The sequence below is a fragment of the Balaenoptera physalus genome (genome assembly GCF_965194825.1).
Source record: "Balaenoptera physalus genome assembly, chromosome: 12".
NCBI lineage: Eukaryota > Metazoa > Chordata > Mammalia > Artiodactyla > Balaenopteridae > Balaenoptera > Balaenoptera physalus.
In genome coordinates this window covers 69,283,080-69,295,926 of record NC_138897.1, presented here as the reverse complement: position 1 = coordinate 69,295,926, position 12,847 = coordinate 69,283,080, and the positions used below count along the sequence as shown (strand labels likewise).

At 61.9% G+C, this 12,847-nt stretch overlaps 2 protein-coding genes across 2 annotated transcripts; one reads left to right on the top strand and one right to left on the bottom strand.

The window, feature by feature from the left end:
- Positions 1–223: 223 nt before the first annotated feature.
- TRMT2A (tRNA methyltransferase 2 homolog A) lies at positions 224–4,695 on the bottom strand. The gene is made up of 12 exons (XM_082416998.1): positions 4,299–4,695; positions 3,617–4,182; positions 3,314–3,422; positions 2,884–3,065; positions 2,591–2,705; positions 2,384–2,499; positions 2,196–2,307; positions 1,636–1,758; positions 1,381–1,456; positions 994–1,110; positions 762–858; positions 224–673 (listed from the first exon to the last, which is right to left on the bottom strand). The coding sequence occupies exons 1-12, from the start codon at positions 4,320–4,322 to the stop codon at positions 442–444; spliced, it is 1,869 nt and encodes a 622-aa protein (XP_082273124.1). The 5' UTR covers positions 4,323–4,695; the 3' UTR covers positions 224–441.
- Positions 4,696–4,829: 134 nt separating this feature from the next.
- RANBP1 (RAN binding protein 1) lies at positions 4,830–10,941 on the top strand. The gene is made up of 6 exons (XM_082417017.1): positions 4,830–4,980; positions 6,060–6,196; positions 7,719–7,876; positions 9,193–9,321; positions 9,984–10,049; positions 10,508–10,941. Exons 1-6 carry the CDS (start codon positions 4,966–4,968, stop codon positions 10,642–10,644), a joined length of 642 nt encoding a protein of 213 aa, XP_082273143.1. The 5' UTR covers positions 4,830–4,965; the 3' UTR covers positions 10,645–10,941.
- Positions 10,942–12,847: the final 1,906 nt, after the last annotated feature.

The window sequence follows — 12,847 nt, the reverse complement described above, 5'->3', positions numbered from 1 at the left end:
CCCATGCCACGTGTACAGTTAGCCCTTGGCCACAAGGCCTGTGTCTCTTGTCAGACAGCAGGCTCTCTGCTGGGACACCAGGACTTTTGGCCACACGAAGAGCTGGGAGAACTGTTCCAACTGGGCCAGTTCTTATGAGTGCTCCTGGCCCTGCCCCTTTGCACCTGTGGCGAGGGTAGAGGGGAGTCCCTGTGTGCCAGGCTCTGAGTTCTCATCACAAACATTGGTAATTCAGCACTTGTTTATTCCAGCCCTTGCGGCCCATTCTGGGGGTGAGGGGGGAGCAGACCACAGGAGCCCACGGGGACAGGGGTCTTGTACCCTCTGTGGCTATTGCCTGAGTATGCCAGGCAGGGCAAGGACTTGGGGAGCCCCTGGATTCTGCCCGTGATGCAGTCTGGGTGCTGTTCTGGAAGGGCTGGTTTCCGCTGCCCCAGAGGACTAAGAAGCGGGGGAGGCCCTGGTTTCTGGTGGGGTGTCACCTGGGGGCCCTGGTGGGGGCTGGACTGGAGGATCCTGGGGCTCCAGGGCCCCCATGCCATTGGGGTGCTCCACTCTCTCAAACAGGATGAGCATCTCACAGTGTGGGGTCTGTGGGAACAGGTCCACGGCCACAGCCTTGACTGGCCGAAAGGGACTGCCCTTCACCCGGTTCGATGGGGCCCTGCAGAGGCTGTATGGGAGGGAGCGCCATGGTCAACTGCGTGGGTACAGCAGGGTCTCCTGGGGTGAGGCCCCGTCCACCCAGGCCCCACACTCACTCCACAAAGTTGCCCATGGCTGCCCGGGGGTTGCAGGAGACATATAGGAGTCGCTTGAGGTTCTCAGCTCTGCGGACAGCCAGGATCACTTTGGAATCTGGGGAGGCACAGACCCCTCAAGGGAGAGTCCCCAGTGGCTCCCCCTCAAGGAGCGGACAGGGGCCCGAGGCCAGGCAGCCTAGTTGGCCACCCTCTGCCTCCCCGCACCACGCCTCAGGTGGAGACCACTCACGTAGACCAGCGCGGGGTGGGTCCAGGACAGCCGTGAGCTGCTGGGACGCCAGTCTGCTCACCAGTGCAGGCACCAGGTCCTCGGCCCTCCCGCAATGGAACTCGACGTTGCTCAACTCTGGAGGTGGCACAGCAGCAGCCCTGCCATGAGGCCCGGGACACCCCCCAGAGACCTGCCCGGCCGTGTCCAGAAGCCCCCAGAAGACACCTCAGGAAAACCCTTCCCTGCGGGGCAGCCCCAGGCATCGTGGGTGCACAATAGGTCCACACAGTAGGGGCCCTTTCTGCCCTCACCCCATGAGCCCTAGGAGCCACTGGGTGGGTCCCAGGTGCCGTGTGGAGGGACACACAGGACCTGCCACCCACTGCGAGGCCCGCTGGCTCTCACCATTGTCCAGGGCATTCACCCGGGCGTCCTCCACAGCCTCCTGGCACAGCTCAATCCCCACGACTCTCTTTACCTTCTGGAGCAAAAACAGGTCAGACTGATGGCGCCCCTCCCCACCCCTGGACCTTCTGGGGGGGGCAGCGGAAGAGGATCCGGAACAGTCTGAGGTTCTCTTGGGGAGTCATGACAGAATGGGTGACGACACAAGAGTGGGGTGGGGGAGAGCATGCTCTTGACCAGGGTAGGAGGGCTCACCCGGGCCAGAGCCAGGCCGATGGTGCCAGTGCCGCAGCACACGTCCAGCACCGTGCTCCCCGCGTCCAGCTGGGCCCAGTCCTGGATGAGCGTGTAGAGCACCTCAGCCGCGGGAGTGTTCACCTGGGCGTGGGTTACGCATCAGAGCAGCCTCCCTGCTGCCCTCCAGCCCCCGTGTCTGCATTCCCAGGCACTTGTGCTCTTGGTCGCCCCCCACCCGCCAATCCCTTCCCCACCTCTAACTGCCTGAGAGCCCCAGGGTCCCTCCGTCCACACCCAGTCTCCCGGCCCGAGAAAGCAACTCAATGCCGCCCCCCTCCCACCTCCTCGAGAGCTGGACCCATGGGACCCCTGCAGCAGCAGATACCAAACCCCACCAGCACCAGAGCCTGGTGTCGTGCCCACAAGCCACCCTCCCACAGGGTGGTCACCAGGGTCTAGTGAGTGGCCACGATTAGGAGCCCTTCTTCCAAGTGGCCGACCTCACAGCCCTGGCAGCTCACTGCCTGGATGCTCTCCCCTCTCTGCTGCACCAGCCCGGAGCCCAGGGATCTGGTCACCTGGAAGAAGGCGTGAGGGGAAATCCGGAAGGTCAGCCCCAGCAGGTCCTCGCGGATGCACTGGTCCCCGGCCACATGCTCCAGAGGCAGGCCCTCTTGGCTGGGGGTCTTTCTGTAGGCGGGAAGGTGGGTCTATCGGTGTCACCAGTCCTTGGAGAAACCCGCCCAGCCTCACCTGAGCTACTAACCGCTGTCCCTCCTCCACGAAGTAGAGGCAAGTCACCCCGCTGGTCTTGCCCGGCCCCTCCATGAAGTGCTGTGCCAAAGAAGCCTTCAGCCCCTCCAGCTCCTCAGGGCTCAGGTTCTGGAGCAAACAGTAGAAAAGGCCTGTAAGACTGTGTCGAAGTCTGCTTTGGCCCAGACACCCCTCCCCCAGCAAGCCACCCGCCTGAGACCTGCGGGTGGAAGTAGGCAATGGCCATGGCTTGGCCACGGCGGCTGGTGCGCACGGTCAGCTGCTTCCAGTGACCCGAGTATGTCTCCGGGTCATACGCCGAGTAGGGAGTGGACCTGTGGGAGCCACAGATGGCCCTAAGTCCCTGACATCTGCCAACCAAGACTGGGTGAGCAGCGTCCCTGCTCTCTCCTCCAGCCACACCCACCAGACCCCCCAGATAGGACCCAGGTCTTCTGCTCCCAGACTGCCTCGGGATGTCCTGGAGCCACCAGCCCAGCCACGTGTCCTCACCGGATGAACTCCTGGAAAGCCTTCACCACCTGCTTGGTGGCCCCAGGAATATGCACGGTGTCGAAAGGAGCTGCCACAGCACACGTCCCACCCTTGTACTTGCCAAGCCGGCAGCCAACCGTGTTGTCTTCCCCATCCACCCCGACACCAACCAGAAACTCACATTTGTTCCGATACTCAGTCTGCAGGAAGGGGAGAAGGAAACAGAAAGACACCCACCCTTACCCCGGCGGTACAACACTCGTGCATGGAGGGTGTACAGCAAAAGACGCTGGTGAGCGAGGCCCTGGTTCCCCCGCAGGCCCTGGCAGCCCAGGGCAGAAGGCTGACAACTAACAAACGCTTGATGACAACCATAAGCAGATACGCAGAAGAAAGAGAGATGGGAGAGCCAGGCAAGAGGAGTTTCTGTGAGAGCAGAAGCCCTGACCTGCTGAGGTGACGGCCGGACCCCCTCCAGCGGGCAGCAGGCCTTGTTGTGTTTGTGCCTCTGTAAGAGCAGCCAAGGGAGCAGAGCGCGGTTGGTGCTCCCAATTTCCCTGCGGGGCAAAGGAGGGGCAGAGGTCAGGCTCCAATTGCCCAAGCGCCTGGGCCCCTTCTTGGAACCTCACTATCCCCACCGGTAACACAGGGTTTTTACTGGCTAGTTCCCCAAAGGGGTATCTGAGCAGGCTGAGCGCACAGGGAGCCACCGATGGGCGCTCTGCCCAGAAGTGCCTGCACCCACACTCACTTGGCGAGCTTCTGCAGCACCTGCTCACACTCCAGCCGCTTCCGTTCAAGCTGCTCCGCGTAGGGCATGGTCCAAAGAGGGGTCACCACATCAGCGATGCACGTGGCGGGGGTGGCAGGCGGCTCCCCCTGATCCTCCCGTTGCCTCTTCCTGGCCAAGGGGTCAGCCTTGGGCCTGGCCAGGCGCACGCTGAGCGGCCGGCCCTTCCACAGGGCGCCGTGCAGCACACATAGGGCTTTGTCGCGCTCGGCGGCGCTGCGAAAGGTCACGAAGGCGCAGGGAGGCTGCCCGAAGAGCTTCGTCTTGTGGGGCTGCAGCCCGAAGCGGCCCAGGAAGCGCCGGACGTCGCTAAAGCTGGCGTGGCGCGGCACGTTCTGAAGCTCCAGCTTGAAGATCTCCGAAGTGAATAGGCCGGCCCGGATGTAGCTGTAGGGCCCCGGCTGAGCACCCGGTCCCGCGGCCCCGGCCCCCGTGGCCTGCTCCTCCCCTTGCTGGGGGCCCGGGGCCGCGGGGCTGCCCGGAGCGCTGCGGCCGTCCTGGTCGGGGCCCCCCACGCGCGCCCGGCCCTGCGTGGAGACAGCAGACAGGCGGGCTGGCTGGGGCCCGCGCGCCCCGAGCCTCTCCCTCTCCGTCCCATCTCACCACCCGCCCCCGGCTCCGCCAAGGTCTCCCTTCACCGTACTTCGCCGTCGAGCTCGTCACCCATCGTCCGCTCCGTCCGCCGCCTCGCCCGGGGCCTGGCACACGGGGGGCGCGCGGAGAGCGGCTGCGACTCGGCGAGGCCGGCCCTGCTCCGGCCCGGGCGGGGTCGGGACTCGTACCCTCCGCGCTCAGGTCCGGGTCTCGGGCACGGGCTGCGCAGCCCGCCGCCCTCCTCGCCGACCACTCTCTCGTCTGCCGGCGCGCGCAGCTGAGGCGGCGCGTCTCTATCGCCCCCACTTCCGTCGACGTCATCGCCACGCGCCGCTCGGACCCCCAGCACTGTCCACGAGCTCTAGGGGCGCGCGCGGCCGCGGACGGAAGTGCGCGCGAGGGCCGCCGGGAGTGCGCGCTCCCCGGCCCCCGGGCGGGCCGGGCATGCGCCGCGGGCGTTTTGGCGGGAAGCGTGGGGCGGGCTGGACAATGAGAGTGTCCGCCGCCTGAGCCAATAAAGCTGCGCTGGTTTTGAATCGCGGCGCGTTTCCCGCCGCCGGGGTCAGGGGTCGGGGTTCGGGTCGCGGGGCGGAGGGAAGAGAGGGCGGGCGGGAGGTGCCGGCGCCAGACGCGGAGGAAGGAGCTGCGACCAGCCGCTGAGAGGCCGCGGAGCCCGCGACGACCGAGCCAGCCGAGCCGCCGCCGCCGCCGCGCCCATGGCGGCCGCCAAGGTGGGCCGGGCCGGGCGGGCCGGGCGGGCCGGGCGGGCCGGGGCGGGGGCCGGACGGGCCGGGGTCGCTACCGGCGGCCACGTGGGAGGCCCGCGCCGCCGCCAACCCCCGTCGGCCAGCGGGCTCGGGCGCGGGGCCGCGTGACCTTGGGGCGGCCGGGCCTCGCGCTCGCTCCTGGTCGCCGGGCCGCGGTCGGGCCCAGGCCTCCCGCTCGATCCCCGCGGGCCCCGCACCGAGACGGCCCCCGCCCGCCCGCGGCCCGCGCAAAGCCCCATTCATCCAGTGCTGGTCCCCGAGCCGCCACCGGCCTCCGCTCCCGCGCGGCCCGGCGGGCGGCCTGTGGCGGCGGGGGCCCGGGGGTGGCCGTGCGGCCCGGTGCGATCCGGCCGAGGAGCCGGCGAAGGCCTGCCTTTCTGGGCAGAGCCCGGGAGCTAAGTCTGGGCGTCTTATACTCCTGGGCTGTGGATTGCCAAGCCACGTGCTCTGTGAGACAACCTAAAACATGATCCTTTGTGCTCTACAGTTTTTTGCACTGGATTAGAATTCTGTAGCTCTTGTGTGAATTCTTTTGAATTATAAAACGTAATTTTCCCAACCTAGGTATAACTGCCAGCAGAACTGTGAATTCTGTATAAACGCTAGCAGACCCATCACAACTTTTTTCCTTTTAAGCAAGAGCACAGATTTTTCTCAACCAGTAAAAACTCAAAGGGTTGCTTTGTTTTAAGGGTAGTGTTTGTTTCTAGGCCCTCTTTTCTCCATCATCGTGTCCTTAGTCTGTGCGTGGCAGTACTAGCATCTGCATCTTACAGATGAGGAGCCTGGGGCAGTTTCTCCCCGGCACTGGGAGTTTCAGGGTTTAAGGAGCCCAGTCAGTCTGTGCAGGTGTGGTTGTTGCATCTGGGGGAGGGTGTCAGAGTCCGGTGTCTCCCTGCAGATCCCGGAGAAAAGTTTTGAGTTGAAAGGCTTTTTTAATCCCTTGCTTTGTGGTGAGGCCCTTCACTATTGGGGATGATGGCTCTGGCCACTGGTGAGCTCTGGCGTGGCCAGTAGGGTCATATCTCCACCCTCCTCCATAGGACACCCATGAGGACCACGACACCTCCACCGAGAATGCCGACGAGTCCAACCATGACCCCCAGTTTGAACCAATAGTTTCTCTTCCTGAGCAAGAAATTAAAACGCTGGAAGAAGATGAAGAGGAGCTTTTTAAAATGTAAGTAAGTTGGTGCTTTTTCAGAAGTAGGCATTTTTAGTATAAGATAGTAACTGGTTCTTACGGGTGTCAAGGTCTTGGCTTGACCTTTAACCACACTGAGGGTTTTGTGATGGCTACTCCCACGTGGAAATCAAGGCTGTTGTTAGAATCCACTCATTCCTAGGTCCTGGGTGTCCCTGCTGCCCTGAGGCCAGTCCTGGGGAGGGCATGGACACTCCCAGGTGTCATGTTACCACTGCTGTGTCCACAAGGGACATCTCCCCAAGACCCCTGTCCTTGCCAGCCTTGCCTCTAAGACTGTCTCAGCCCCCTGCCGCTGGTTGAGCATTGGGTCTTTACTATTATCTTTTTTCCTTAAATGTGGGGGTACTTTAAAGTTTATGAATTTCAGATTCAATACTTTTAGTGTACAAAACAATGCCTGGAATTACAAATGAGAGTGGGCGGTGCTCTAGTCATTAAAGTTACTCTTTAAAAATCATACGTGATTCTTGGTGCTTTCAACAAGAAGCTACGGTGGCCGTGTCACTTTGAAGCAGTGGTCACAGAAGCTGTGCATCCAGATGTGTGTGACAAAGTGACGGCACCGGCGGACACGCAGGATCGCAGGAGACGCTAATGTAGCTACAAGTTAGTGGAAATCAGGGGGAAGCAAACTCTCCACCCCTTCAAATTCTGTCCAAGATGCCAGGTTATGGTTTGAGTGCTTTGCTGTGGGTCAGGGGAGGGAAGCAGAGGGGATCACCAGCACTGCGACTCCTCTCTCTAAAGCAGGGAGGCTGGAGAGACCAGCCCCTCCCCACCACTCCCAAGGGCCTGGGGAAGGAGAGCTGTTTGCACCCCTTGGGTCTCAGAGGGTGCTGGGCGGCTCCATAAAGACACTGGTTTTCTGGGTCTCTGATCTGCGTAGAAATGCTGCTGCACCTCCTGGCGTCCTGAGGGAAGTGAGGCCAGTGGGTGGGGCCTTCATGATGGGCCTGGGGCTTCTTCCTGAGGATGCATCTCCCTTGACTAGAGTTGAGTTCGGAGAGCAGTCTTCCACAGGAAAGGGACCGGCTGAGCTGGGGTCCTGTGGGGAAGCAAAGGGCAGGGCTGCTCTGGGCAGGAAGGCGGGCTGTTGGGCCAGAGCCTGGCGGCCTGAGCAGAGGCCTGCAGCCCCGTCTTCCCAGCAGAGGGAAGGCTCCTCGGCCCCTGCCTACTTCCGTGCTGCCCTTGTGGTGCTGGGGACGCCAGGGAGCCCCCTGCCCCATGATTGCAGCCTTGCCCAGGACGCGGTGGGCTCTCTGAGAGGTCAGGTCTTCCTGTTGGAATATGTTGCAACTGTAGAAATTCTTTCCTTTTTTTTATTGTGAAGTAAAAATCTGGAGTTTGTTGAGCCGTCTCACTCTTTTGTTGACGTCTTGACTTGTGGTACTGGGAGTAAAAAGAAAGGCAAGGGTGTCTTGTGACGCCGCGGGCGCAGGCTCGTTCGTCCCCTCCTGTGCTTGCCTAACCCCTCGCTCAACGGCTTTCCTCAAAGGCGGGCCAAGCTGTTCCGGTTCGCTTCAGAGAATGACCTCCCGGAGTGGAAGGAGCGGGGCACTGGGGACGTCAAGCTGCTGAAGCACAAGGAGAAGGGGACCATCCGCCTCCTCATGCGCAGGGACAAGACCCTCAAGATCTGCGCCAACCACTACAGTAGGTGGCCCCGGGCACAGTGTGGGGCGTCCAGGGAAAGCCACCCGCAGCTTGGCTGGCAAAGGGGTGACAGTAAGATTCCCCCCATGTCAGTCCCTTGGTCACTGGGCTGCTCTGGAGTCGCAAGTGTGTGTCTGGAAGCAAACGTGTCCGGCGGGGCAGGGCCCCTCCTCTGGGCACACAGGTGACCCTGGCAGGAACCAGAGGGAGCGGCCTGGAGGGTGATGTGGCCAGATGAGCAGGGAGGGGCCTCCTGGCACCACAGTCCCCTGGGCCTTCACGGGCCAGACTCCATGTCCCTGCCCCATGGTCCTCCCACCCTGCCCAGGCCATCGGCTCTGGCCTGGTCCTCGTCTTCCAACCCAATTTGAGGTGTTTCCCCGGGGGTTTTCCCTGACCCCCTGCTTTTCCCAGAGCCAGGCCGGTCACTGGGTTGTTTGCTGTGAGCTGCAGGTGGGTCCCAGGCCTGGTGCCCTGTAGGAATGTGGGCTCACTGGGTGTCTGTGGGCTGGGATGACCGCTCTTGGTTCAGAATGTGACGTATTCCTGGGGCTGGGCATGTCCTGTATCTCAGGAGGCTTCTGCCAGGGGCGTGGGGTGAACGTGGCTCTGGGGTGCTCCTGTTTCTTGGGGAGCTCGTCCCCCTTGAGTCTGTGCGAGGTCTGAGGAGATGGACAGCTGTGCTTATTCCCGGCTGTGGCTCAACCTTCTGTGACATACGAGCAGGTCACGAGGCCTTCGGTGTCCACTTCCGGTGGCCTCGTTCCCCGTGGTGTCCCTGGGCAGTGCAAGGCTGAGAGTGGTTGGCCTGGTCTGACCATGAGCCTTTCTGGGTGATCACTCCACTTCCTGGCTTCTGCTCCTCTGCCGCTCCCCACTTTCTGTGGGCCAGGTACCGGATGGAGTGGCCAAGCATGGACACAGCCACTGGAAGGGCTGGGCCCACCAGGCCTTGTGGTCCATGTCTGCCCTGGGTCTGGGGGCTGCTCAGACAGGGGCAGGGCCATGGGGCTGAGCGTGAGCAGCCATGGTGGCATTGGAGGCCTTGGCTGAGTTGGCATTGGAAACCCTCGATGAGGTGTCCTCGTGGTCAGGGAATGGGCCACCCTGTTCCCCGATTCAGAGCGGTCCTGGTTTTACGTGAACATAGGGTGTTTTCAGAGGTTTGGGTAAAATCGGGATCCCACAGGACTTTGTCTAAGCCTGGTTGGCAAACCCCAAACCAGGCCTGTTTTGCCCCAATTCGGGCCTTCAGGGGTCAGGGTGGGTGGGCCAGCTTGACAGCTGCACCATCCTCATGAGGCTTCTCTCTCCAGTCACGCCGATGATGGAGCTGAAGCCGAACGCAGGCAGTGACCGTGCCTGGGTCTGGAATACCCACGCAGACTTCGCCGACGAGTGCCCCAAGCAGGAGCTGCTGGCCATCCGCTTCCTTAACGCCGAGAGTAAGCAGGCCTGGGCCAGCCTGCCGCTGCTTCTTAATGGTGTAGCGGTTTGGTTGCAAACGCCAGTGCTGTTGCTTTCCCGGGAGAGTTGACGGCAGCTGGGAAGCGTGTGGTGGGGACTGATCCTGCCCTGCTGTCTGATGGGCCCTTGGGGAAGGGACCTAAGTGCCCTCGAGGTCTTGCCCAGACTCTTGAGTCCATGACAGTGCGGTTCCTTTGCTGAGTTCACAGGGGACTGTGCTGGCAGTCTGCCCAGGGCCGACCTGTTCTCTCACCATGGCCTGGGTGCCAGCAAGGGCAGTGCCCAGGCAGACTTCTCCCCTGCTGGGACATCTTTCCAGCTTGGGTTGTCAAAAGCAGCACCCAGTGGGCCCTGGGGGGTTGGTTGGGTGCTGGGGCTCAGCACCCCAGTAGTTGAACATCCAATGCTGAGTGGACCTCGCCTCTGCTCTGGGAATGGGGCCTGCAGGAGCAGACAGCAGAGTACCTGGCAGGAACAAGGCTACCCTGCCCTGCCCAGATGGGTGCCAAGTCAGGCAGGGAGGTGGAGGGTTGGGGCACCCTGGGATGGGCCTTGTGAACCTTGGAGTTTCAGACCCACCAGGACACGTACTCCTCGCTGCTCAGGGACCTTAGGGGGGTATCTTCTCTTATCTCTGCAGATGCACAGAAATTCAAAACAAAGTTTGAAGAATGCAGGAAAGAGATTGAAGAGAGAGAAAAGAAAGGTGCCAGATGCCCATGGGGTGGCGGGCGCCCGGGGGGGGCTCTGCAGACTCACTCTGCACCTGGCTGCAGCCCCAGGCGGGTGCTTTTTCCGTCTGCCACAGCAGCATTCCGGGGGGCTGTGACCACTTTGACCTGTCAAGGGCAACGCAGCCACCCCGGTACACAGGTGCTTTCTGAGGGGCAAGCCAGCCGTTGGGGCCCCGTGCACGTGCCCTCTGGCCTGGCCTAGCAGCCAAGTCACGACGTCACCTGGAGTCTCCCGGGGGCTGCAGGGGCTTGGAGAGGTCCTCGTGGTCACCTGCTTACTCAGGGCCCCATGCTGGTCGCCAGCATCCTGAGCGGGGTCCCAGGCGTGAGCATGTGTTTACCTGGAGGCACACAGGGAAGTGGCCTGTCCGCTGCCATGGGGCTGGGCAGAGCGGTGATTCCTTCTTACCTCGTTCCTGTGTCTTGGCAGGATCTGGCAAAAATGATAGTGCCGAGAAAGTAGCTGAGAAGCTAGAAGCTCTTTCGGTGAAGGAGGGCAAGGAGCCCGAGAATGAGACCAAGGAGCCCGAGAACGAGACCAAGGAGGTGACTGAGGAGGAGCAATGAGTCGGCTCCCGTTGTGTTCTTTCTCCCTGTCTTTTCCCTTTTTCTTTTTTTAAATTTTGCCCTGCACCCTTCTTTTTGGTTTGTTTTTATTCTGTTTTGTTTTTACAAGGGACTTTATATAAAGAACTGACTTCCAACATTCAGGTTGTTTTTTTCTAAGTTTTTGCCCTAATGAAGACGACTTCAGAAAATCCATTACCCAGTCGTGAGAATGTACTGTGCTAACTTTCTTTTCCATAGTGGAAACACTTATTTATAGTCATCAAAATAGCAAATAAACAACACGTTTGAAACTTGCATGGAGGCGGGACCATGTGTGCGTCGGTCCCATCCTGGGACAGTGGGTTCCTGCCCCTTTGGCCGTCACACACGCTCTGCTGTGTGGCCTTTGGGCCGCGGTGCGTCTGAGCTGGTGCTGGTGGGGCAGGTGGCCTGGGGAAGCCAGTGCTGTCCTGGAGACCTAAACAGCCCTGCTTCGCCCCATGGCCAGGAGCAGGGAGGTTTTTTTCCTGGCCTTTGGGGGAGAGAGGAAGCCCACCAGGTCCCCTTGGCTGCGGCACAGAGAGACCCAATGGGTCCCCTGGCTTCGGCCGGGCATCTTTTGTTGGCCCTCAGCCCTGGCGGAGCCACCTGTCCACAGCGTGCACATCTGGCCTGGTGCCTGGCGCAGGCGGGGCTCAGCCCCACAGCCATCCTCGGAGAAGACCTGTCTGTGTGCTCCTGGCCCTCCGTCTGGGTGGAGGCCGGGGACATCTGCGGGAGATTTCAGTAAGGGACGACTTCAGGGATGCAAGCGGGTTAGTGCCATTTGGGAGTTTGTCCTGTAAGGCAGGTAGGCCTAAGCAACAGAGAGGTTTTCCAAGCACAGGGTCATGCCTGTAATGGCCTGTGTCCCGGGAGACCACCCGGGCTTGGAGGAGCTCCCGCAGGGGAGGGGGAGGAGCACGGCAGGAGCCGACCCTGGAGCATCTATCAGAGGCTTCCATCATGGACGAGCCCTGGCCTGTCTTCCCTGTGTCCCGTGTCCCATTTAAACCTCACTTCCTTGGCCCCTCTGGTGGAGGCGCCTCCAAAGGAAGCCAAACTGAAGACCTCACTGGCCTTGGTCACATGCTGGCATCCCTAGGCCTCGCTTGCTCGCCAGGCACCTGTGGTGGTCCTTCCCGCCCAGGGAGGCCCAGGGAGGGACGTGGAAGCTTTTGCACCTCCCCATTTCAGTCGTGATGCTGGTGGAGGTCACGATGCATTGACCGGAAAGGCTGGTGCTGGGCCTTGGTCCTTCTCCAGGGAAGGGTGGTCAGACACCCCTGCCAGCACAGAAGGGACGTGGAATGCCTCTGCTTTGGGCTGTAGTACATGGTGAATCCCACTTGCTGTAAAATGCCTGGCTGATTTCCCTCCTCTTGGGTGAGGAGATGTGTCTCCAAGGGGGGAACCCTGAGTGGGGTGGCCCCTCAGGGGGGCTGGGGCACAGCCGTGCTGTGACCAGGCTGCACTGCAAGGTGTGACAGCCAGATGAGCAGGGACACTGGGGGCTTCTCTGAGCCCCCAGCCAGTATATGTCCAGGTGGACTCCCCGAGTCCCGGGTGTGTGAGGGGGTGTGTGATAGGGTGGGGGTGGGGCACGAAATGGCCACGCTGTTCCAGGTCAGTCCCCTGGCCTGCAGCTCAGGCACTCTGCTGTGCTCAGGAGAGGACACCTGGGCCATGGCCTCACTGGGTCCGTCCCACCCGGGACCCCTCTGCCCAGGCAGTCGGCAGGGACCTCTTCAAGGGGGACACGTGCCTTTCCTGCCCACGCCCAGCGACAGGTGCTCACTGCACAGCTCTCACCCCGCACAGACCTGGAGGCCCTCCGGGGACCTCCGTGTGCTGGGCCACAGAAGGGCAGGAGCCAGGGCCAGGCCCGGGGGGGCTACAGTGTGTCCTCAGGCCCCGAGGCCACCAGAGGCTGAGGCAGCCCGGGCAGAGCAAGGAGGTGTCTGCTCTCCGCTCACCTCTGGGCCCTGGGCCTCCTGGGGTGGGTGGGCTCCCCGATGGGCAGAGGCTGTAACTGGGGGTGGTGGGAGGAAGCCCATTACCACCTCTGCTGTCCAGCAGCTGCATTAATGCCTCTGTTCTGGCCCCCAAGCCCAGGTTCCTTTCTAACAGCTCACGGCCCTGCCTGCTGGGCTAGGACCTTAAGGCGAGGTGGGGTCTTCCA

What these genes read in the sequence shown, in the direction of transcription:
- TRMT2A (XM_082416998.1), bottom strand. Translation starts at nt 4,322, where the DNA reads ATGGGTGACGAGCTCGACGGCGAA. An exon ending in TTGCCTACTTCCACCCGCAG is followed by an intron (nt 2,500 to 2,590) that starts GTCTCAGGCGGG and finishes TGTTTGCTCCAG; the next exon opens with AACCTGAGCCCTGAGGAGCT. An exon ending in TTCGTGGAGGAGGGACAGCG is followed by an intron (nt 2,308 to 2,383) that starts GTTAGTAGCTCA and finishes TCCCGCCTACAG; the next exon opens with AAAGACCCCCAGCCAAGAGG.
- RANBP1 (XM_082417017.1), top strand. An exon ending in GATCTGCGCCAACCACTACA is followed by an intron (nt 7,877 to 9,192) that starts GTAGGTGGCCCC and finishes TTCTCTCTCCAG; the next exon opens with TCACGCCGATGATGGAGCTG. An exon ending in CCGCTTCCTTAACGCCGAGA is followed by an intron (nt 9,322 to 9,983) that starts GTAAGCAGGCCT and finishes TTATCTCTGCAG; the next exon opens with ATGCACAGAAATTCAAAACA.